Source organism: Aquarana catesbeiana, linkage group LG02, assembly GCF_042186555.1.
Source record: "Aquarana catesbeiana isolate 2022-GZ linkage group LG02, ASM4218655v1, whole genome shotgun sequence".
NCBI lineage: Eukaryota > Metazoa > Chordata > Amphibia > Anura > Ranidae > Aquarana > Aquarana catesbeiana.
In genome coordinates, this window is record NC_133325.1 from 38,848,218 (window position 1) to 38,872,556 (window position 24,339).

Sequence of the window (24,339 nt, forward strand, 5' to 3'; positions counted from 1 at the left end):
TCGATGCATCGCGATTCGGGTGTCCACGATGCGGCATCAATGCATCGCGATTCGGGTGTCCACGATGCGGCATCGATGCTGCAACCAGAATAATTGATTGGCGGGTGACGTCATCCCGACTTGCCCCCCCTGGGAGAGAGCTCCCATCATACTCTACTTACAAGTTTTAAACTAACTGTGTCTTACTGAATCCCATCTTTTAGTACCTTAAGTGCCCCACTGTACATGCCTTTTAAAAAATATGTAGCTATATACCGCATTTCACACTGTTCAGCCCACTGCTCTTCTCCCAATCTGACAGCTACAGCGGGCGGGGCTGAGAATCCTCTGTGGACGTCAGCCGAGAGGAGAGCAGCAAGTGATGAGCTGGGCAGTCTGAGTCACATGAGAGCCGAGGGGCAGTCTGAAATGCAGTATATAGCTACAAAAGGCATATACAGTGGGGCACTTAATGTACTATAAGACGGGATTCAATAAGACACAGTTAAACACGTGTAAGAGGACATATGAGTGTACTCTGCTTACAACTCTTACTGGCCCTGTGCTGAGAGTTCAGCTCTGTCTTTCCCGTTCACACCTCCCACTGTGTTAACTCCTAGTGTGCTTGAATGTGCAAACAGGGAAGAACTGAACTCTCAGCACTGAGCCAGTACAGTGAACATCACAGGGCTGTTTGTCAGCTGCGGATTCCATCACTCCTGTCCTCCCGGCAGCAGTGTGTTTTTCTACTATGTGAATGCCTGTACCCCCCATCCTTCAGCCCCCCCTTTACCACCACCATTTTTATTCATCCTTCTGTTCCTGTCCACGGATTCCTCCATCTTCATCCCCATCCTCTCCCATCCTTCTGTTCCTGTCCATGGATTGATTGCTCCATCTCCATCCCCAGACTCTCCCATCCTTCTGTTCCTGTCCATGGATTGATTCCTCCATCTCCATCCCCAGATTCTCCCATCCATCTGTTCCTGTCCATGGACTGATTCCTCCATCTCCATCCCCAGATTCTCTCATCCTTCTGCTCCTGTCTACGGGGTCCTCCATCTCCATCCCCAGACTCCCCTATCCTTCTGTTCCTGTCCATGGATTTATTCCTCCATCTCCAGACTACCCTATCCTTCTGTTCCTGTTCATGGATTGATTCCTCCATCTCCATCCCCAGATTCTCCCATCCTTCTGTTCCTGTCCACGGATTCCTTCATCTACAGACTCCCCCCATCCTTCTGTTCCTGTCCGTGGATTGATTCCTCCATCTCCATCCCCAGACTCTCCCATCCTTTTGTTCCTGTCCATGGATTCCTCCATCTCCATCCCCAGACTCTCCCATCCTTCAGTTCTTATCTCCAGATTCCTCCAGTCTTCCATTCTCTATCCATGGATTCTTCCATCCCTTCTTTCTTATTCATGGATTCTTCCATCCTTCAGTTCCTACCCCCTCCCTTGTATCCTGGAATCTCCCATGTCCTGCTAAATGCAGGGAGTGTCCATTTTTTTTTAAAAGCATATGAAATGAAAAAAAAGGAGGAGTTCTTCGAAATCCTTGAATTTTTTTTTTGATGGAAAACATCGGCAGTGATGCATCACGGAATCTAATCGTTGACTATGTAATCGAATCATAAGACCAGTGAAGATGCGCACCTCTACCAGCCAGCCTGCAACCAACTGAATTATCCTGTCTAACAGTTTGCACACATTTGCAAATACATGCGTAAGCTGCAGAGGCACTCCACGGCATCCCAGTATGATCTGCAGTCCTAACTAAGGTAAGGTGAGGGGACGCACTGGACACCTTTGCTGCCATTGTGCTATGTGCTGGGTGTCCGATGCTCCCCTGTGCCTTTAAGGAGCGGAGGGAGGGGCTTTCTCCAGACTCACCTGCCCTCTGCCTATCCATCATTATGCATGTACTTCTACTATGGAGGCTCTTAAAAATTAGGACTGCAGATAATAATGGGATGACTTGTCACGGCTGCTGCAGGTTACACATGTATTTGCAAATGTGTGCAAACTAAACCTCTGTTTTTAAACGCAAACTATTAGACAGGATCGTTTGGTTGATTGCAGGCTTGTAAGTTGAGCTGGGAATTTTCTTTGGTTTTTGTTTTGCATGTATACACGTGGCTACAGGGCACCAAATGCCTCAGTTGCTTATGATTGGCCAAGCACAGCGACAGCTTTCTCATGGGATCTCAGGTGGGTTCAGACTAGGATTAGAACACACAAGAGCTCATCCCTAATGAGGACCACCAAGTATACACTGGCTTCTTAAAAGTTTACTTAAACCTTTTCGCACACCCAATCTAAAGTAACCTAACCCTTCCCCCTCTATAGATAAATACCTATTTCCCACTGCCACGGCCTCACGCAATAACATTTGTCTGTAAAAATTTTCTGTGTGCTGGTCACACAGATCTTCATAGAATTCAAAATGGCCCTGCCCCATAGACAGACGCTGGGAATAAGGCCCTCTAGAAAACTATAAGGATCTACTGCATAGGCGCAGCAAGAGCACAGAGGAATTTCATGGGAGGATGTAAACCAGGGGTCGGCAACCCGTCGATCACGAGAGGGTGACGGGTACATCTCGTGTCTGCAGTGCCGACCCAGCTGTCCAAACAACTCCTTGATTTCCGAGCAGAGCAGCACACAGAAACAGCCGACTCTGCAGCACAGCTTTACTGACTCCTGTGATCCTCCCCTCACATCCATCCTACCCATTTTCTACATCTCACACAGGCACTCTATAGATGTGAGGGGAGGGGGATGGAAAGCAGTATGTCTGAACAAGCAAGTAAGGAACCGATCTTTAGGGAAGGGCAAAACAGTATTGGGCTATATACTCCAGACCAGTCAACGCCGCGCTATATACTCCAGACCAGTCAACGCCGCGCTATATACTCCAGACCAGTCAACGCCGCGCTATATACTCCAGACCAGTCAACGCCGCGCTATATACTCCAGACCAGTCAACGCCGCGCTATATACTCCAGACCAGTCAACGCCGCGCTATATACTCCAGACCAGTCAATGCCGCGCTATATACTCCTGACCCCTCAATGCCGCGCTATATACTCCAGACCCGTCAATGCCGCGCTATATACTCCTGACCCCTAAATGCCGCGCTATATACTCCAGACCCGTCAATGCCGCGCTATATACTCCTGACCCGTCAACGCCGCGCTATATACTCCAGACCAGTCAACGCCGCGCTATATACTCCAGACCAGTCAACGCCGCGCTATATACTCCAGACCAGTCAACGCCGCGCTATATACTCCAGACCAGTCAACGCCGCGCTATATACTCCAGACCAGTCAACGCCGCGCTATATACTCCAGACCAGTCAACGCCGCGCTATATACTCCAGACCAGTCAATGCCGCGCTATATACTCCTGACCCCTCAATGCCGCGCTATATACTCCAGACCCGTCAATGCCGCGCTATATACTCCTGACCCCTAAATGCCGCGCTATATACTCCAGACCCGTCAACGCCGCGCTATATACTCCTGACCCGTCAATGCCGCGCTATATACTCCTGACCCGTCAATGCCGCGCTATATACTCCTGACCCGTCAATGCCGCGCTATATACTCCTGACCCGTCAATGCCGCGCTATATACTCCTGACCCGTCAATGCCGCGCTATATACTCCTGACCCGTCAATGCCGCGCTATATACTCCTGACCCGTCAACGCTGTGCTATATACTCCTGACCTGTGAACTTTAGTTACTCCTGACCTGAATACGTTCATATTTTTACATTGACTTTTTTAGAATTCTATTTTTCCAAGGGCCAGTTCACACCAGAATGTGGTGCAGAAAACATGCATTCTATGCGCGTTTCCCCGCACTGCCAGTGAGCACACTGCCTTTACGATCTGCATTCAGGTACCAGTGTATTGGTAACAGCACCATAAATGCAGATTGCAAAATGCAGTGTGTTTGTGGGCACCATATCGCATGGGAAGAACCAAGCAATAGGAAAAGGGAAGATACCCCCAGATTCACCCCCAGGTCATCAAGGAAGAACAAGGGAAATTCGCAAAAGCCAGAGACAGGTGAGGAAGAAAACACACAGGACATAGGCATCCAGAAATCAACAGAGGACTCCCCCACAGATATGAAGGTAGTTAACCTGACCAACTTCCCTCTGAACCAATATCATCTTTCCCTACTTAGCAAGGGTCTCTCTTTCTCCCCCAAATCAGGGATGAATGAGTTCGAAGTGTACAAGGATATCTCCCTCTATCTAAGAAAAGTCCTCTTTAGATACTGGCATCTATCTAAACACACTGAGACTAAACAGGACTCCCAGAATAAAGAGGAAAGGGAGGCCTTGGATGCACTTGTTTTACTTCTACTAGAAAATGAGGACTCTGATTTTGACTCTGAGATACCCCCAATGCAGGTTGCCCTTGCCCGCCCCGCCAACCTGTCCATCAAATCGGATAAAATGCCCCCTTTGTCCAAACACAAAGCCATCGAATTTTTCCTGGCACAGGTTAAAAGAGACCTATCTAAGGTCAATTGGAAATACAAGGGTATAGATAACCTTACCAGAGATGAGAGAAAGGCCCTAAAAGAACTAGAGGAGACCCCCGGTATTGTAATTAAGGGCAGTGACAAAGGGGGTAACCTGGTCCTCCTCACGGAGGATCAATATGAAAATGAAGTACTTAGACTCCTAAGTGATAAACTTACTTATCACAAACTTGATATAAACCCCTTCCCCGACATTATCAATGAACTGAACTACCAGCTGAGTTTAGCTATGGAGGAAAAATTAATTAACAAAAAGGAGTTTAATTTTCTTAAGGTGTCTCAGTTCAACACACCCACTTTTTACATTATACCGAAGCTCCATAAATCCCTAACCAATCCCCCCGGTAGGCCCATCGTGTCGGCAGTGAATGGTCCCCTTGAAAAAACGGGTAAATTCATTGATGCACTAATCAAGGAATTGGTATTTGACCTGCCCTCATATGTACAAGACACTGGGCATGTATTATCCCATCTAGAGAACGTGGTCCTACCGGAGGGATCTATGTTGGTTGGGATTGATGTTGAATCCTTATACACATCAATTCCCCACACCTGGGGATTGAAAGCAACCCATTTCTTTCTTGAAAAGAAATTTCCAGATCTGGGACATCAAAATGAGTTTATTTGTGATATGCTCAAATTTTTATTGGAGCATAATTGCTTCCAGTTCATGGGGTCTTATTATCGACAAATCAGGGGCACCTCGATGGGGGCACCATGGGCTCCATCTTATGCATGCCTTCACCTTGGCATGTGGGAGGAGGAGTGTGTCTACCATTCGTCGATGTACCTCAGCCATAGTCGCCTCTGGCTGAGGTACATCGATGATGTATTTATGGTCTGGGCGGGTACAGAACAGGAACTGGTGTTGTTCATGGATGAACTCAACACCAATGACAGAAATATTAGGCTCACCTACACTGCCCATCAACACACCCTCTCCTTTTTGGACCTCACCCTTACCGCCAACAATGGGAGGATCAGTACCAAAACGTACAGAAAACCCACAGCAGCGAATACGCTCCTCCAGGCAACAAGTGATCATCCTAAATCGCTGATCAGAGGTATACCTGTGGGCCAGTTCCTCCGTATTCGCAGAAACTGCTCCACACAACAAGATTTTGACATTGAAGCCAGGGACTTATATGGTAGATTCCGAGACAGGGGTTACTCCCATGGGGCTATCAGAACAGCTAAGAAAAGAGCTGCTCAGACTGATCGACAACAACTCCTGGTTAGAAAAAAACCCAAGGCCTTTAATGATAACTATGGGCCCCCCAGGATTATTACCAAGTACGGTTCCCAATGGAAACAAATTCGGACCATACTTGGTAACCACTGGCACATCCTTTCAGACTCCCCTGTATTGGGTGAAATAGTAGGTGAACGCCCTCTCCTCACCGCCCGACGTTCTCGGAATCTCAGGGACCACCTGATTCATTCCGAATATCTCAGGTCACACAGTCAAAACTGGCTTACACAACTTCCACCTTTAAAAGGCATGTTCAAATGCGGTAGATGCAGTATATGCAAGTATGTGGAGCGCACTGACGTGTTCACTGGTTCTGATGGTGAGAAACAGTTTAGAATTCACAACTTTATCAACTGTAATACCACACGAGTGGTCTACATGATCACATGTCCATGTGGCAAAAAATACGTGGGGAAAACAAAAAGGAAACTCAGGATCAGGATCAGTGAACACGTACAGAGCATCCTCAGTAAGGATGATGAGCGTCCCATCCCCCTACATTTCCTTGATCATCATGGTGGGGATCCCACGGGACTTACTGTCAAGGGTATCTACAAATTAAACCTCCCCCTTAGAAGGGGTGACTTCGACAGGATTCTCTGCCAGAAAGAAAAAATGTGGATATATACCCTTGACAGTATGTCCCCACATGGGTTAAATAATGAATGTAACTTATCAGTATTCCTTACATCATAGTTATCGGAGGAAAATCCTCATGCCTCTCCGTCATTGCCCTAATTATTTTAATATTCAGATAACCATATCTTCTTCCTTCCCTTCTTTCCCTCCCCCCCCCCCTCCCCCCCCTCTCCATTTAAATATACCTGGTGGTGCTGCTGCACCCACGGACGGGCCCATTCTACTATTACTATTTGTTGTTGTCTTTTGATTTGAATGGCTGTCTATCTGTTGTGCAGTTGCCTAGACAACGGCTAGCTGACGTATTTACGTCTTTAACTGGTATTGTTATTTAAGCCGCCTACTGCAATTACTGCGCATGCTCTGAAGAAATCCTTTACGGATGAAACGCGTCAGCATGACGCCATCACGTTCGATGTAGCACCCGTACAGACCCACCCACCAGCCCCTGGGATCTGATTCATTACTGCTGAAGCCGCTCAAGCCCTGCCGAAAGTCCGTCGATAGCCCCACAGCACGGAATCCGGAAGCAACTGTGGCTCCATTCCGCAAGCAGGCGGTACGCCACTACGTTCCCCCACTTCCATTTACCTGGCGGGCATCTACTCACACGGACTTATCAGCCACTTTATTTTGACCAGAGGATGATTTAGCTTGAGGAGGATTGGACTGTCCAACTTACCTGTTGTACCCGGATGCCTATGGTCTGGTGAGATCGCATCACTCCACACGCTGTTGTCGTTTATTTAAAGTTACACAGGCACACCATCCTCCCCTGCACCTCTGCCCAGCACTGACACAGCCGCTCATGCATGCCACTTGCTGCGGCTGATATCCACTTGTCAGTGCTACTACCAGTAACCTTCATAGTTTGTACACCCACCTGTAGTCAAACCCAGGCTTGCCATCGGCAGTGTACATTGCGGACTCCCCTTCATTCAAGGCTGCATACCGTCACCCATTGGCTTTTCATTTTTCAGCTAGATATACTATACATGAGACTTTTTAAGTCCAGCTGGCCAATTAGATGTGTCTGTATGTGTTGTGGTGGCCATCTGTATGTTGTTCTTTGTTTTTTAGACAACGTTGTCTATTTTAATTGGTAGTGGTGGTTATTGGTTCACTTATTGTCAAATTTTGTTGACACTATCTGGTGTATATGTGGTATCATTTTTTCTATATTAAACATTTATATTTTTGCTAAACATGCTGGTTCCTTATTGAAGAATTCTTTTTGCCTTCTACCATATCGCATGGTTCCGCGGTACCGTGCGGTTTGCTGCAGAGCGATTTTAAAAGTAATGTATGCAATACTTTTTCTGCATTCCAATGTGAAGTGCAGCCCATTTAAATGAACGGGCTGTCAAAATGCACCAAAACGTGGGGAAAACGTGGGAAATGCACAGCAGTGTGTGCCGCATTACCGTGTGATCCCGGAATTAATTGGCACCAAGTTTTCTTCAAAACTGCCTTACTTTTTAATGGCCTTGCTAGGTTAGCTCCCAAAAGTAGTGCGTCGTGCCCAGTGATGTTCAGGTAGATCTCCACCACTTTAAGGTAGTCTACCCCTGATGTAAACTCGACAGGAGGCGATAGTTGTGTGATGAGAGTAAATGTGCCCCTTAGGCAGGGGAGAGTGGGGTACTATGATTTAAAACAGCCGGTGACACTTAAAGTGGATGTAAACCCGAAAATTTTTTTTTTTTTTTATATCATACTGTAGATTATACGATTTCCTATAATTTGAGCCCAGTCTTGCCACACCGAGTTAATCCATCTCTGAGCAATCCTCTTTTATTGTTCAGTGAGACAATTCTTGACAAATTGAGAAAAACTGTCAAATCCTCCCCCTTGCTGTGAGTGACAGGTGATTTACATCTCGTGCACCAGCCTAAGACATGCAGTATTTTTAAATTCCCTCCCCCACTCCTTTCTTCAGCAGCTCTGCAAGGATTGGCTGTTCCACACCTCACCATGATTTGACATGCTGAAGTCATGTGGTTACTTTCCTGTCTTTTCACTGGATGTTAGAGATCATAGCAGAAGTTCAGTGTTAGAAATACACAGGAGAAAATGCATAATGACAAGGGGAGTGTAGAGGTGGGCGGGGAGTCTACTGACATCACGACTCCACCCACCGAGCTCCAGACAACAGACCCGCCCACAGAATATGCAGTTTTTCGGGTCTCATAACAGACAGAGGGGAGACATTTGACAGGTAAAGATACATGCAGGAGGCGTGTATATCCTTATAGATAACCCCTATGGCAGTAGTTTAGAAAGGATGACATTGGGTTTACATCCACTTTAACCATATAACATCAGGTGACCTGCAAGTCTCCTGTATCCCCGGCTTAGGGCCACTCTCTAGATAGTTGGGCTGAAACTGAGGTCCTAAGTCCACAGCCACTTTGCAGCAAGCCTACACAATTCAAAAGTCCAATGAGAGAGAGCACCTCTACAAAACATTGAGGCTTCCATATGCAGCTGATGAATTCTGGATCTTGGCTCCAAGACAGTGAAGGTTCTATGCATAGTGTGGGGTGTAACCCCCATCTCTCTAAGGAGGATTTATAATTGGTTCACTATCACAAACATAGGGGCCAGACTTATGGTTAATTAGGACTTGATGCACTGTACCTGGCTATATGTCCCTTGCTGTAACTTCAGGCCTCTCTCATGGAGTTGTAACTGAGCAAAAGCAAAAAAAACATAAATCAACAAAATTACATACAGCAACATAAGAATAATTAAGGTTTGAGTGTTGGATGTGCACTGTGACATCACTACAAGACTGAGCACTGATGTAGGGGTCAAAGGATAGAACTGCAGTGCACAGTTAGGGACAGAGGCATCTGACACCCCCATAATTATTATTATTATTATTTTTATATGCAGGAGCGTCTGATAGAGGCTGCAGCACTGGAAGAGAGTGGAGGTGGGACACGTGGACCCCTAGAGACCTAGCAAGGTCTCTTAAAAGCAAACCTGAGCTATACAGAACTAAGCAACAGGTTGATTTTAACAGCCCACAATTCCCAAAGCAACATATACTTGCCTGTCCTTTACTACCCCATCATTCTGATCAGCCATCCAGAGTAAAATAAAATACCTAATCTTTCTGGGTATGGGGAACATCCGATGCCCTCCACATCCTGTGTTGTTCTGGTCACAACGGGTGGGGGATAGATATATATTAGAGGTGCGCATCTTCACTTGCCTAACGATTCGATTCGATTACGATTATCAGGTCAACGATTCGATTCGATTCGATTCCGCGATGCATCACGATGCATCACGATTACTGCGCGCGGTTTTCATAAAAAAAAATTCAAGCAGTCAGGAGAACTCCATTTTTTTTTCTTTATCTGTTCTTAAAAAAAACAAAAAACACAACAGACATGATACAGGAGATGGTCAGAGACTGCAGACATGATACAGGAGATGGTCAGAGACTTCAGACATGATACAGGAGATGGTCAGAGACTGCATACATAGTACAGGAGATGGTCAGAGACTGCAGACCTAGTACAGGAGATGGTCAGAGACTGCAAACCTAGTACAGGAGATGGTCAGAGACTGCAAACCTAGTACAGGAGATGGTCAGAGACTGCAAACCTAGTACAGGAGATGGTCAGAGACTGCAAACCTAGTACAGGAGATGGTCAGAGACTGCAAACCTAGTACAGGAGATGGTCAGAGACTGCAGACATACTACAGGAGATGGTCAGAGACTGCAGACATACTACAGGAGATGGTCAGAGACTGCAGACATACTACAGGAGATGGTCAGAGACTGCAGACATACTACAGGAGATGGTCAGAGACTGCAGACATACTACAGGAGATGGTCAGAGACTGCAGACATACTACAGGAGATGGTCAGAGACTGCAGACATACTACAGGAGATGGTCAGAGACTGCAGACATACTACAGGAGATGGTCAGAGACTGCAGACATACTACAGGAGATGGTCAGAGACTGCAGACATACTACAGGAGATGGTCAGAGACTGCAGACATACTACAGGAGATGGTCAGAGACTGCAGACATACTACAGGAGATGGTCAGAGACTGCAGACATACTACAGGAGGAGATGGTCAGAGACTGCAGACATACTACAGGAGATGGTCAGAGACTGCAGACATACTACAGGAGATGGTCAGAGACTGCAGACATACTACAGGAGATGGTCAGAGACTGCAGACATACTACAGGAGATGGTCAGAGACTGCAGACATACTACAGGAGATGGTCAGAGACTGCAGACATAGTACAGGAGATGGTCAGAGACTGCAGACATACTACAGGAGATGGTCAGAGACTGCAGACATACTACAGGAGATGGTCAGAGACTGCAGACATACTACAGGATATGGTCAGAGACTGCATAGTACAGGAGATGGTCAGAGACTGCAGACATGATAGAGGAGATGATCAGAGACTGCAGACATAATACAGGAGATGGTCAGAGACTGCAGACATACTACAGGAGATGGCTAGAGACTGCAGACATGATATAGGAGATGATCAGAGACTGCAGACATAGTACAGGAGATGGTCAGAGACTGCAGACATGAGAGGAGATGATCAGAGACTGCAGACATAATACAGGAGATGGTCAGAGACTGCAGACATACTACAGGAGATGGTCAGAGACTGCAGACATGGTACAGGAGATGATCAGAGACTGCAGACATGATAGAGGAGATGATCAGAGACTGCAGACATAATACAGGAGATGGTCAGAGACTGCAGACATGATAGAGGAGATGATCAGAGACTGCAGACATGATAGAGGAGATGATCAGAGACTGCAGACATAGTACAGGAGATGATCAGAGACTGCAGACATGATATAGGAGATGATCAGAGACTGCAGACATGATATAGGAGATGATCAGAGACTGCAGACATGATGCACCAAGTAGCCAGCATTGGGTTATAATACGCTGCTGCTGCCATGGAGACAGAGACCAGCGCTGTCAATAGCAGTGCCAGGACAGCAACCCTGGTTGTTCGCCCACTGGTCCAGTGTCGGAGGATTCCCCCATCCACCTGGAATGTGTAGATGAGGAATTGGATCTTTTTTTTTTTTTTTTCCAGTGTAATGACCAAACGAAAAAAAAAAAACGATCAATATATGGGCTGCATAAGTGGCTTAGTGCTAACTGGATCTTGGAAGAACAGAGTGGGGGAGGGGGAGAGAAAGGGACAGTTCAGTAATGAATGTGTAATGAACAATGCAATCCTCACTTATTCAGGGATGAGGCTGGAAGTTCACACAGCTTGGAATGTGGAGCTGCTGACTGTTCTTCATATCTCCCGCGCACACCCCCTCCCCCCTCCTCTCTCTCTCTCCTTCACAGCTGTGTCGGGATAGGAGAGTGGGCGGGCTGGGCAGACACAGGGGGAGAGAGGAGGAGGAGGAAGAGGAGGAGGAGGAGGGGGGGCAGCTGTATGCATGTAATCTCTGTCCGTTGCTGGGAGGGGGGAGTGAGCTTCGCTGGGCTGTGTGAGATGAGTGTCAGAGACACTCCGCTCAGCTGCAGCCACCAGCCCCTAAATGTACACACTGATTCTCCTGTCCTACGGACGGGAGAAATCAGTCTGTATCCTCAAACTGTCACAGAGATAATGGGGGTCTGAAAACACTGCAATGTCCCCCACAGTGCAGGATCTCCAGGGACTTCGGCAACCCCGATTGTCCTGCCGCTCCCACGGATGTGATGACAGCTACAGTGATCTGTCTCACAGCTCCGTGGGGCTCTGCGCCCCGCACATCGGGGAGATAAGAGAGGACGTTGTCCCGTGTCTGAGGAGGGGGAGAGCGTGGGTGGGGGCAGTAGCTGAGGATACATCTCCCATTGACGGGGAACGGCGCCAAGCTTAGCCAGCCGATCAGTGGCTTGTCACCTCCAGCAGGCACTGCTGTGCGGGGGGGAGGGGGAGGAGCCGTAATGACGTCACGCATAATCGATTACGGCCGGATACCGCATCGATGCCGAATCGGGAAGGGCAGAATCGCGATGCATCGATGCGGCGATCATTTTCAACAGCCCTAATATATATATATATATATATACACACATACATACATACACACACACACACACACACACACACACACACACACCTATATTATCAAAAGTATTGGGACGCCTGCCTTTACATGTACTTTAATGGCATTCCAGTCCACCAAATGATTTGGACCAGTGCACAAACAAGGTCCATAAAAGACATAGATGAGTGAGTTTGGGGTGGAGGAACCTTGACTGGCCTGCACAGAGTCCTGACCTTAACCCGATAGAACACCCTTGGGATGAATTAGAGGGGAGACTGCGAGCCAGGCCTTCTCATCCAACATCAGTGCCTGACCTCACAAATGCTCTTCTGGAAGAATGCTCAAACATTCCCATAGACACACTCCTAAACCTTGTGGACGGCCTTCCCAGAAGAGTTGAAGCTGTTATAGCTGCAAAGGGCGGAGCCAACTCAATATTGTACACCCCTCACATTTTTGTAAATATTTTATTCTATCTTTTCATGTGACAACACTGAAGAAATAACACTTTGCTACAAAATTTAAATTTGCTGTCCCCTCAAAATAACTCAACACACAGCCATTAATGTCTAATGTAGCAAAGTGTCATTTCTTCATTGTGGTCACATGAAAAGATACAATAAAATATTTACAAAAATTTAAGGGGTGTATATATATATATATATATATATATATATATATATATATATATATATATATATATATATATATATATATATATATATATACACACACATACACACACCACACAAACACACACACACAAAATAAAAACTCACCATGGCTTTTATAGCAGCGGTCCGGACACGGGGGTCTTGATCATTGAAATAATCACCTAATATCTTCTGCACATCCTTTGTTGGTGCGCTTTCTACCTCTTTTAGGGGGACTTTATCCACAGACCCCAAACAGCCCAAAAGCTGCAGACACTTGATTCTGACTCCATGGGATGTGTCCGATAGGTACTGTATGGGAGGACAATATATGGTTACTGGAGACTAAAAGTATAGTGGTGGGACATGAAACATAATTGCTTTCAGCATATACAATCTGAATACGTTTGAATTATCCACACAATTACACCTTGTTGTCACCAATATTCAATTCAGCAAATGTAAATTCCATAAACCTTTTCAAAGCTTAGAATGACCATATCACATAACAGGGCACATAAGGGAACCTTAAAATGTTACTAACCCCAGGACCCTGCATTCACTATATCCTGTCTCCCACAGTACACAGAACATGGAAATGCAATTATTTTAGTAAATATAAACTGCTAAATACCTTTTCTTATCAGCAGTATATAGCAGTCTTGTGACTTCTATCAGTCTCTGCTTAAAGATCGTAGGAGGAATTTTCATAGTGCACTAACTGTGATATCAGGATGCAGGACCCCTGACCCTCTGTCTGGACAGTGCTTGCTGATTGGCCTTGTACTGATCACATGCATCCTCCCAAGAGGGGAAAAAAAAAACCACCTTTTAGCAATACACACCAAACTGAGCATGTGCAGCCCGTCCCCTGGCTCTGTAAATATCAGGTTATGTTTTGGAGACAGTGCAGGGAGGGGAGGATCAGAGAAGACATCCTTTATACACAATGCAGAGGATTAACCCCTTAGGTTCCACAGTGAGCACGCTTTACTGCTTATAAATATTTATATGCTGATTTTACTGTTGTGGGTTTAGTAAAACTTTAACTCAAGGCAGATAAAAAAAATAAAAATAAAAAAATAACCACCAAATAAATCCAGTTATGCATTTATTAAAAAACACTGAAGTCTAACTAAACTAGTTTATAAAAACGTATACACGCTAGAGCTGCATGATTCTGGCCAAAATGAGAATCACGATTTTTTTGCTTTGAATAAAAAGATCACGATTCTCGCAACGTAAAATCTTTCACATTATACAAAAAAACAAAAAAAACAAAAAAGGGGCTAACTGTTTTTTTTTTTTTTTTTTTTTTTATTCATTAAAGTAATTTTTTCCAAAAAAATTGCATTTGAAAGACCGCTGCGCAAATACAGGGTGACATAAAATATTGCAACAACCACCATTTTATCCTCTAAAATATATATATATATAAAATGTTTGGGGGTTCTAAGTAATTTTCTAGCAAAAAAAAAAAAAAAATGATTTTAACTTGAAACCAACAAAATGTCAGAAAAAGGTTTAGTGTTTAAGTGGTTAAACTTTTTTCACTTACACCGAAGTCTATTCCATTGACAAATTCTTACAATGTTTACACTTAGGGTCGGTTCACACAGGGACGACTTGCCAGGCGACTTAGGCCTCATGCACACGAGACGCTGTTAAAACGCGCATTCAGAGGCAGTTGGACACTTTTTTCAACTGCCCCTGAACTCATTCAGTGTTATCCTATGAGTCCATGTACACAGTCTCGTTTTTTGGCGTTTTTAGGCAGTTGCGTTTAACCTCGTTTTTCCAGAAGCAAAAAAATGGGTTTAGACGCCAAACAAGGCTAAACGCCGGTACCGCGTTTAGCCGCGTTTGCGTTTATAAGCGTTTTTTTAAAGGTGCCCTATTTTTGTTTACATTAAAAATCTCAAAAATGATGGCAAATGAAGAAAAACCATAAAAAAAATATTTTAAACAATTGCAATTGCTTGCAATGATTCAAAGACCATTTATATACCCCTAATGAGCCCATGATCCAATCCAATACACCACTAGCATTGCTGTTATCAGAAGTCTAATTGGAATTTGACCCATATGTTGTTAGATTTGAACAAGCAACTTGTGGCAGGTGACGTGGCAAGTGGACAATCCGCAACTTGTGGCAAGTGGACAATCCACAACTTGTGGCAGGTGATGTGGCAAATGACAATCTAACTTGTGGCAGGTAACGTGGCAAGTGGACAATCCACAACTTGTGGCAGGTGACGTGGCAACTTGTAGCAAGTGACGTGGCAAGTGGACAATCCACAACTTGTGGCAGGTGACTTGGCAAATGACGTGGCAGGTGATGTGGCAAGTGACGTGGCAGGTGGACAATCCACAACTTGTGGCAGGTGACGTGGCAAATGACAATCCGCAACTTGTGGCAGGTGACGTGCCAACTTGTAGCAAGTGACGTGGCAAGTGGACAATCCACAACTTGTGGCAGGTGACGTGGCAAATGACAATCCGCAACTTGTGGCAGGTGACGTGGCAAGTGACATGCTACATGCAAGTACACTGCTGCTCAGTTGCTGCTACTCACTCTGGTCTCACAAAATGGCTGAAAGAGTTAAAGAATACTGTTTTTTTGAGCTTGGGGAGGGTCTTATATTGTTATCTTAACTAAACGCTTCTAGACGCAAACACTGCTAAATGCGGCATGCAAACGCGGCAAAACGGCGCTTCTAAATGCCAGTTTTAGCTTTTAAAAACATACGTTCAGCAGAGTTTGCACCGGCGTCCCGTGTGCATGGGGCCTTAGCCACCTGACAAGTCGCGTTCCGTTCTGTACAATGGAACTGTTCTAATAGGTGCGACTCAAGTCGCTCCAACTTAGAAAAAGGTTCCTGTACTACTTTTGGGGTGACTTCAGGGCGACTTGCATTGACTTCTATACAGAAGTCATTTTGCAAGCCGCCGCTGAAGTTGTGTGCAGGTCGCCTAAGGCAGTCGCACTGCAAGTCGTGCTGCCTCAGTGTGAACCGACTTAGTTCACCTGATAAAGAATGTTGTGATTCTTGGCAGACTGCCCAGTTTTTTCTCTTCCTTTCTTTTGAAGGCTGTTGGTTTCAGAAGAGCAGAGAGAATTCTTTGCATAGAAAGAATCGGGAAATACTTTAGTCAAGATGGCGATAACAATTCTTGACGATTAATCGTGCAGCTTTAATACACGCTAAGAGCAGTATTAAAGAAATATCTTTTTTTCTAAAAAATAAATGTTAAAGTGAATGTAAAGTCTTATTTTTTTTTCCTATAAAGATAACAAACATGTCATACTTACCTGCTCTGTGCAAAACCAATAGCACAGAGCAGGAAAGTATGACATGTTTATTACACTTAGTTTTGCACAGAGCAGCCCAGATCCTCCTCTACTCGGGTCCCTGACTGGAGCTCCTGGCCCCTCCCTCCCGTTGAGTGCCGCTTGCTATATAAGTTATATTTATAAGTTATAAAACTTTGCAAACAGGTCATTTTTCTCCTTCACTGGTGTGCGCTGATGAGGCGGTACTGGTGGGGACTGTTGGGACTGCACCGATAATCAGTGTAGATGTCCCTTTAACCACCTTAAGGACCAGTCTCGTTTTGGAATTTTGGTGTTTACATGTTTAAAACATTTTTTTTTTGCTAGAAAACTACTTAGAACCCCCAAACATTATATATATTGTTTTTTTTTTTCTAACACCCTAGAGAATAAAATGGCGGTCATTGCAATACTTTTTTTCACACCGTATTTGCGCAGCGGTCTTACAAGCGCACCTTTTTTGGGAAAAAAAAAAAATCACTTTTTTGAATAAAAAAAAAAAAAAAAAAAAAAAAGACAACAGTAAAGTTAGCCCATTTTTTTTATATTGTGAAAGATAATGTTATGCCGAGTAAATTGATACCCAACATGTCACGCTGCAAAATTGCACCCGCTCGTGGAATGGCGTCAAACTTTTACCCCCAACTTCTACAGGTTGCATGTTTTGCGTTACAAAGGAGGTCTAGGGCTAGAATTATTGCTCTCGCTCAAACGATCGCGGCCACACCTCACAAGTGTGGTTTCACCACCGTTTTCATATGCGGGCGCTACTCATGTATGCGTTCACTTCTGCGCGCAAGCTCGACGGGACGGGGCGTTTAAAAAAAATTTTTTTTTTTTTTTTTATTATTATTTATTTTATTTGATTTTATTTATTTTTTTACACTGTTTTTTTTTTTAAAAATATTTGGGTCACTTTTATTCCTATTACAAGGAATGTAAACATCCCTTGTAATAGAAAAAAGCATGGCAGGACCTCTTAAATATGAGATCTGCGGTCAAAAAGTCCTCACATCTCATATTGGGACTTAACCACTTGCCGACCGCCTCACGCATATATACGTGAGCAGAGCGGCACGGGCAGGCAAAATCACGTACCTATACGTGATTGCCTTCCCGCGGGCGGGGGGTCCGATCGGACCCCCCCCCCCCCGGTGCCATCGGCGGTCGGCATTTGGCTGGGAGAGTTGAGAGACGAGGGGGAGGCCATCCGATCGTGGCCCCCCCCTCGCGATCGCTCCCAGCCAATGAGAAACATCCCCTGCCTCTGTATAGTACACAGAGGCAGAGGATGTGATGTCATCTCTCCTCGGCTGGCCAGTTTCCGTTCCAGCACCGAGGAGAGACGACATGTAAGTGCACCAACACACACACACAACACAGTAGAACATGCCAGGCACACTAAACACCCCCGATCCCCCCCCCCGATCGCCCCCCGATCCCCCCCCAATCACCCCCCCCCCTGTCACAAACTGACACCAAGCAGGTTTTTTTGTTTTGTTTTGTTTTTTTCCTGATTACTGCATAGTGTCAGTTTGTGACAGTTAGCAGTGGTAGGACAGTGAGTGTTACCCCCCTGTAGGTCTAGGGTACCCCCCTAACCCCCCCTAATAAAGTTTTAACCCCTTGATCACCCCCTGTCACCAGTGTCACTAAGCGATCATTTTTCTGATCGCTGTATTAGTGTCACTGGTGACGCTAGTTAGGAACATAAATATTTAGGTTCGCCGTCAGCGTTTTATAGCGACAGGGACCCCCATATACTACCTAATAAATGTTTTAACCCCTTGATTGCCCCCTAGTTAACCCTTTCACCACTGACCACCGTATAACTGTTACGGGTGACGCTGGTTAGTTCGTTTATTTTTTATAGTGTCAGGGCACCCGCCGTTTATTACCGAATAAAGGTTTAGCCCCCTGATCGCCCGGCGGTGATATGCGTCGCCCCAGGCAGCGTCAGATTAGCGCCAGTACCGCGAACACCCACGCACCGTACATGCACCGTACACCTCCCTTAGTGGTATAGTATCTGAACGCATCAATATCTGATCCGATCAGATCTATACTAGCGTCCCCAGCAGTTTAGGGTTCCCAAAAACGCAGTGTTAGCGGGATCAGCCCAGATACCTGCTAGCACCTGCGTTTTGCCCCTCCGCCCAGCCCACCCAAGTGCAGTATCGATCGATCACTGTCACTTACAAAACACTAAACGCATAACTGCAGCGTTCGCAGAGTCAGGCCTGATCCCTGCGATCGCTAACAGTTTTTTTTGGTAGCATTTTGGTGAACTGGCAAGCACCAGCCCCAGGCAGCGTCAGATTAGCGCCAGTACCACTAACACCCACGCACGCACCGTACACCTCCCTTAGTGGTATAGTATCTGATCGGATCAATATCTGATCCGATCAGATCTATACTAGCGTCCCCAGCAGTTTAGGGTTCCCAAAAACGCAGTGTTAGCGGGATCAGCCCAGATACCTGCTAGCACCTGCGTTTTGCCCCTCCGCCCGGCCCAGCCCAGCCCACCCAAGTGCAGTATCGATCGATCACTGTCACTTACAAAACACTAAACGCATAACTGCAGCGTTCGCAGAGTCAGGCCTGATCCCTGCGATCGCTAACAGTTTTTTTTGGTAGCATTTTGGTGAACTGGCAAGCACCAGCCCCAGGCAGCGTCAGATTAGCGCCAGTACCACTAACACCCACGCACGCACCGTACACCTCCCTTAGTGGTATAGTATCTGATCGGATCAATATCTGATCCGATCAGATCTATACTAGCGTCCCCAGCAGTTTAGGGTTCCCAAAAACGCAGTGTTAGTGGGATCAGCCCAGATACCTGCTAGCACCTGCGTTTTGCCCCTCCGCCCGGCCCAGCCCACCCAAGTGCAGTATCGATCGATCACTGTCACTTTTTTTTGTAGCGTTTTGGTGAACTGGCAAGCGCCAGCGGCCTAGTACACCCCGGTCGTAGTCATACCAGCACTGCAGTAACACTTGGTGACGTGGCGAGTCCCATAAGTGCAGTTCAAGCTGGTGAGGTGGCAAGCACAAGTAGTGTCCCGCTGCCACCAAAAAGACAAACACAGGCCCGTCGTGCCCATAATGCCCTTCCTGCTGCATTCGCCAATCCTAATTGGGAACCCACCACTTCTGCAGCGCCCGTATTTCCCCCATTCACATCCCCAACCAAATGCAGTCGGCTGCATGAGAGGCATTTATATGTCCTCCCGAGTACCCCTACCCAACGAACCCCCCCAAAAAAAGATGTGTCTGCAGCAAGCGCGGATATAGACGTGACACCCGCTATTATTGTCCCTCCTGTCCTGACAATCCTGGTCTTTGCATTGGTGAATGTTTTGAACGCTACCATTCACTAGTTGAGTATTAGCGTAGGGTACAGCATTGCACAGACTAGGCACACTTTCACAGGGTCTCCCAAGATGCCATCACATTTTGAGAGACCCGAACCTGGAACCGGTTACAGTTATAAAAGTTACAGTTACAAAAAAAAAGTGTAAAAAAAAAAAAAAAACACAAACAAAAATAAAAAAAAAAATAGTTGTCGTTTTATTGTTCTCTCTCTCTCTATTCTCTCTCTGGTGTTCTGCTCTTTTTTACTGTATTCTATTCTGCAATGTTTTATTGTTATTATGTTTTATCATGTTTGCTTTTCAGGTATGCAATTTTTTATACTTTACCGTTTACTGTGCTTTATTGTTAACCATTTTTTTGTCTTCAGGTATGCCATTCACGACTTTGAGTGGTTATACCAGAATGATGCCTGCAGGTTTAGGTATCATCTTGGTATCATTCTTTTCAGCCAGCGGTCGGCTTTCATGTAAAAGCAATCCTAGCAGCTAATTAGCCTCTAGACTGCTTTTACAAGCAGTGGGAGGGAATGCCCCCCCCCCCCCCCACCGTCTTCCGTGTTTTTCTCTGGCTCTCCTGTCTCAACAGGGAACCTGAGAATGCAGCCGGTGATTCAGCCAGCTGACCATAGAGCTGATCAGAGACCAGAGTGGCTCCAAACATCTCTATGGCCTAAGAAACCGGAAGCTACGAGCATTTTAGGACTTAGATTTCGCCGGATGTAAACAGCGCCATTGGGAAATTGGGAAAGCATTTTATCACACCGATCTTGGTGTGGTCAGATGCTTTGAGGGCAGAGGAGAAATCTAGGGTCTAATAGACCCCAATTTTTTCAAAAAAGAGTACCTGTCACTACCTATTGCTATCATAGGGGATATTTACATTCCCTGAGATAACAATAAAAATGATTTAAAAAAAAATATGAAAGGAACAGTTTAAAAATAAGATAAAAAAGCAAAAAAATAATAAAGAAAAAAAAAAAAAAAAAAGCACCCCCGTCCCCCCTGCTCTCGCGCTAAGGCGAACGCAAGCGTCGGTCTGGCGTCAAATGTAAACAGCAATTGCACCATGCATGTGAGGTATCACCGCGAAGGTCAGATCGAGGGCAGTAATTTTAGCAGTAGACCTCCTCTGTAAATCTAAAGTGGTAACCTGTAAAGGCTTTTAAAGGCTTTTAAAAATGTATTAATTTTGTTGCCACTGCACGTTTGTGCGCAATTGTAAAGCATGTCATGTTTGGTATCCATGTACTCGGCCTAAGATCATCTTTTTTATTTCATCAAACATTTGGGCAATATAGTGTGTTTTAGTGCATTAAAATTTAAAAAAGTGTGTTTTTTCCACAAAAAATGCGTTTGAAAAATCGCTGCGCAATTACTGTGTGAAAAAAAAAAATGAAACACCCACAATTTTAATCTGTAGGGCATTTGCTTTAAAATAATATATAATGTGTGGGGGTTCAAAGTAATTTTCTTGCAAAAAAAAATAATTTTTTCATGTAATCAAAAAGTGTCAGAAAGGGCTTTGTCTTCAAGTGGTTAGAAGAGTGGGTGATGTGTGACATAAGCTTCTAAATGTTGTGCATAAAATGCCAGGACAGTTCAAAACCCCCCCAAATGACCCCATTTTGGAAAGTAGACACCCCAAGCTATTTGCTGAGAGGCATGTCGAGTCCATGGAATATTTTATATTGTGACACAAGTTGCGGGAAAGAGACAAATTTTTTTTTTTTTTTTTTGCACAAAGTTGTCACTAAATGTTATATTGCTCAAACATGCCATGGGGATTTGTGAAATTACACCCCAAAATAAATTCTGTTGCTTCTCCTGAGTACGGGGATACCACATGTGTGGGACTTTTTAGGAGCCTAGCCGCGTACGGGACCCCGAAAACCAATCACCACCTTCAGGATTTCTAAGGGTGTACATTTTTGATTTCACTCTTCACTGCCTATCACAGTTTCGGAGGCCATGGAATGCCCAGGTGGCACAAACCCCCCCCAAATGACCCCATTTTGGAAAGTAGACACCCCAAGCTATTTGCTGAGAGGTATAGTGAGTATTTTGCAGACCTCACTTTTTGTCACAAGGTTTTGAAAATTGAAAAAAGAAAAAAAAAAAATTTTTTTTCTGGTCTTTCTTCATTTTCAAAAACAAATGAGAGCTGCAAAATACTCACCATGCCTCTCAGCAAATAGCTTGGGGTGTCTACTTTCCAAAATGGGGTCATTTGGGGGGGGGTTGTGCCATCTTGGCATTTTATGGCCTTCAAAACTGTGATAGGTAGTGAGGAGTGAAATCAAAAATGTATGCCCTTAGAAATCCTGAAGGCGGTGCTTGGTTTTCGGGGCCCCGTACGCGGCTAGGCTCCCAAAAAGTCCCACACATGTGGTATCCCCGTACTCAGGAGAAGCAGCAGAATGTATTTTGGGGTGCAATTCCACATATGCCCATGGCCTGTGTGAGCAATATATCATTTAGTGACAACTTTTTGTAAATTTTTTTTTTTTTGTCATTATTCAATCACTTGGGACAAAAAAAATAAATATTCAATGGGCTCAACATGCCTCTCAGCAATTTCCTTGGGGTGTCTACTTCCCAAAATGGGGTCATTTGGGGGGGGTTTGTACTGCCCTGCCATTTTAGCACCTCAAGAAACGACATAGGCAGTCATAAACTAAAAGCTGTGTAAATTCCAGAAAATGTACCCTAGTTTGTAGACGCTATAACTTTTGCGCAAACCAATAAATATACGCTTATTGACATTTTTTTTACCAAAGACATGTGGCCGAATACATTTTGGCCTAAATGTATGACTAAAATTGAGTTCATTGGATTTTTTTTATAACAAACAGTAGAAAATATCATTTTTTTTCAAAATTTTCAGTCTTTTTCCGTTTATAGCGCAAAAAATAAAAACGGCAGAGGTGATCAAATACCATCAAAAGAAAGCTCTATTTGTGGGAAGAAAAGGACGCAAATTTCGTTTGGGTAGAGCATTGCATGACCGCGCAATTAGCAGTTAAAGCGACGCAGTGCCGAATTGTAAAAAGTGCTCTGGTCAGGAAGGGGGTAAATCCTTCCGGGGCTGAAGTTGTTAAATGCAATAAAAAAAAAAAAAAAAAAAAAAGTCATTTGAAAAAATGACATTGAAAAAAAATGTTCCTTTAAGACGTGTGGGCGGAAGTGACGTTTTGACGTCGCTTCCGCCTTTCAGTGTCATGGAGACGGGTGGGCGCCATCTTCCCCCTCACTCGTCTCTATGCACAGCTAGGGAACAGACGCGATCGCCTCCGGCGCTGCCGACGGCTCCGGTAAGCGGCGGAGGGCACCGGATCGCGGCGGGAGGGCCCTCTCCCGCCACCGATAAAAGTGATCTTGCAGCGAATCCGCCGCAGAGACCGCTTTTATCTTGTAGCCGACCGAAAACGGGGATAACGGGGTTATGGCAGCTAGCTGTTGCCATAACAATGATATCCGTCCTCAAAAAAGGGACTACATCGGCGTGCGGCGGTCGGCAAGTGGTTAACACAAGCCAGTTATCGGCGCTCCCCTATCTCTCCAATAAATCAGAATGTGTTTACATCCTTATCAGCCATCATTGGACGCAGCTGATCATGTACTAAAGGGCCACTGCAATTGGCCCTTTACTCCGACACAGGGGGCACGCAGGCAAGCATGATTACCTTCAGGCGATCCCTGAAAACTCATCTCTTCAGGAAAGCTTATCACGTCTCTAACTAATCTTCTACCACTTCCATCAGCTCATTCCCCACAGTTACAACCTTTTATACCACTTGCCCCACCCTATTAGATTGTAAGCTAGATTGTTAGATTGTAAGGGCCCTCCTAATCCTCTTGTATTTTATTGTATTACAACTGTATTGTCTCCTTTTTATATTGTAAAGCGCTGCGTAAACTGTTGGAGCTAAATAAATCCTGTATAATAATAATAATAATGACGATCGCGGGAGGACGTCCATGGTAAGCCTGCGCTGTAGCCATCTTTCGGCTATAGCGCGGACGGGAACCGGTTAAGCAAGCTGCTAGCAGACTTCCAACAAGCTGATGCTGAAGCCTGCTATCAGCTTGTTTAACCGCTTCAGCCCGGGACCATTTGGCTGGCCAAAGACCAGAGCACTTTTTGCGATTCGGCACTGTCGTTTTAACTGACAATTGCGCGCTCGTGCGACATTGCTCCCAAACAAATTCGACGTCCTTTTTTCCCCACAAATAGAGCTTTCTTTTGGTGGTATTTGATCACCTCTGTGATTTTTATTTTTTGCGCTATAAACAAAAAAAGAGTGACAATTTTTAAAAAAAAATATTTTTTACTTTTTGCTATAATAAATGTCCCCAAAAAAATATATAAAATTTTTTTCTTTTCCTCAGATTAGGCCGATATATATTCTTCTACATATTTTTGGTAAAAAAAAAAAAAAAAAAAAAAAAAAAACGCAATAAGCGTATATTGATTGGTTT

The 24,339-nt window shown here is 45.0% G+C and overlaps 1 protein-coding gene across 1 annotated transcript in view; it reads right to left on the bottom strand.

Annotated features, from left to right (window-relative positions):
• Positions 1-24,339, bottom strand: part of INTS4 (integrator complex subunit 4) — a 139,625-nt gene that overhangs the window by 104,636 nt on the left and 10,650 nt on the right. Inside the window, exons 5-6 of the mRNA XM_073612805.1 lie at positions 13,279-13,464; positions 9,074-9,124 (exon numbers count right to left, since the gene is read on the bottom strand). Of these exons, the coding sequence (XP_073468906.1) occupies positions 9,074-9,124; positions 13,279-13,464 (237 nt within the window). The remainder of the gene's footprint in view (positions 1-9,073; positions 9,125-13,278; positions 13,465-24,339) is intronic.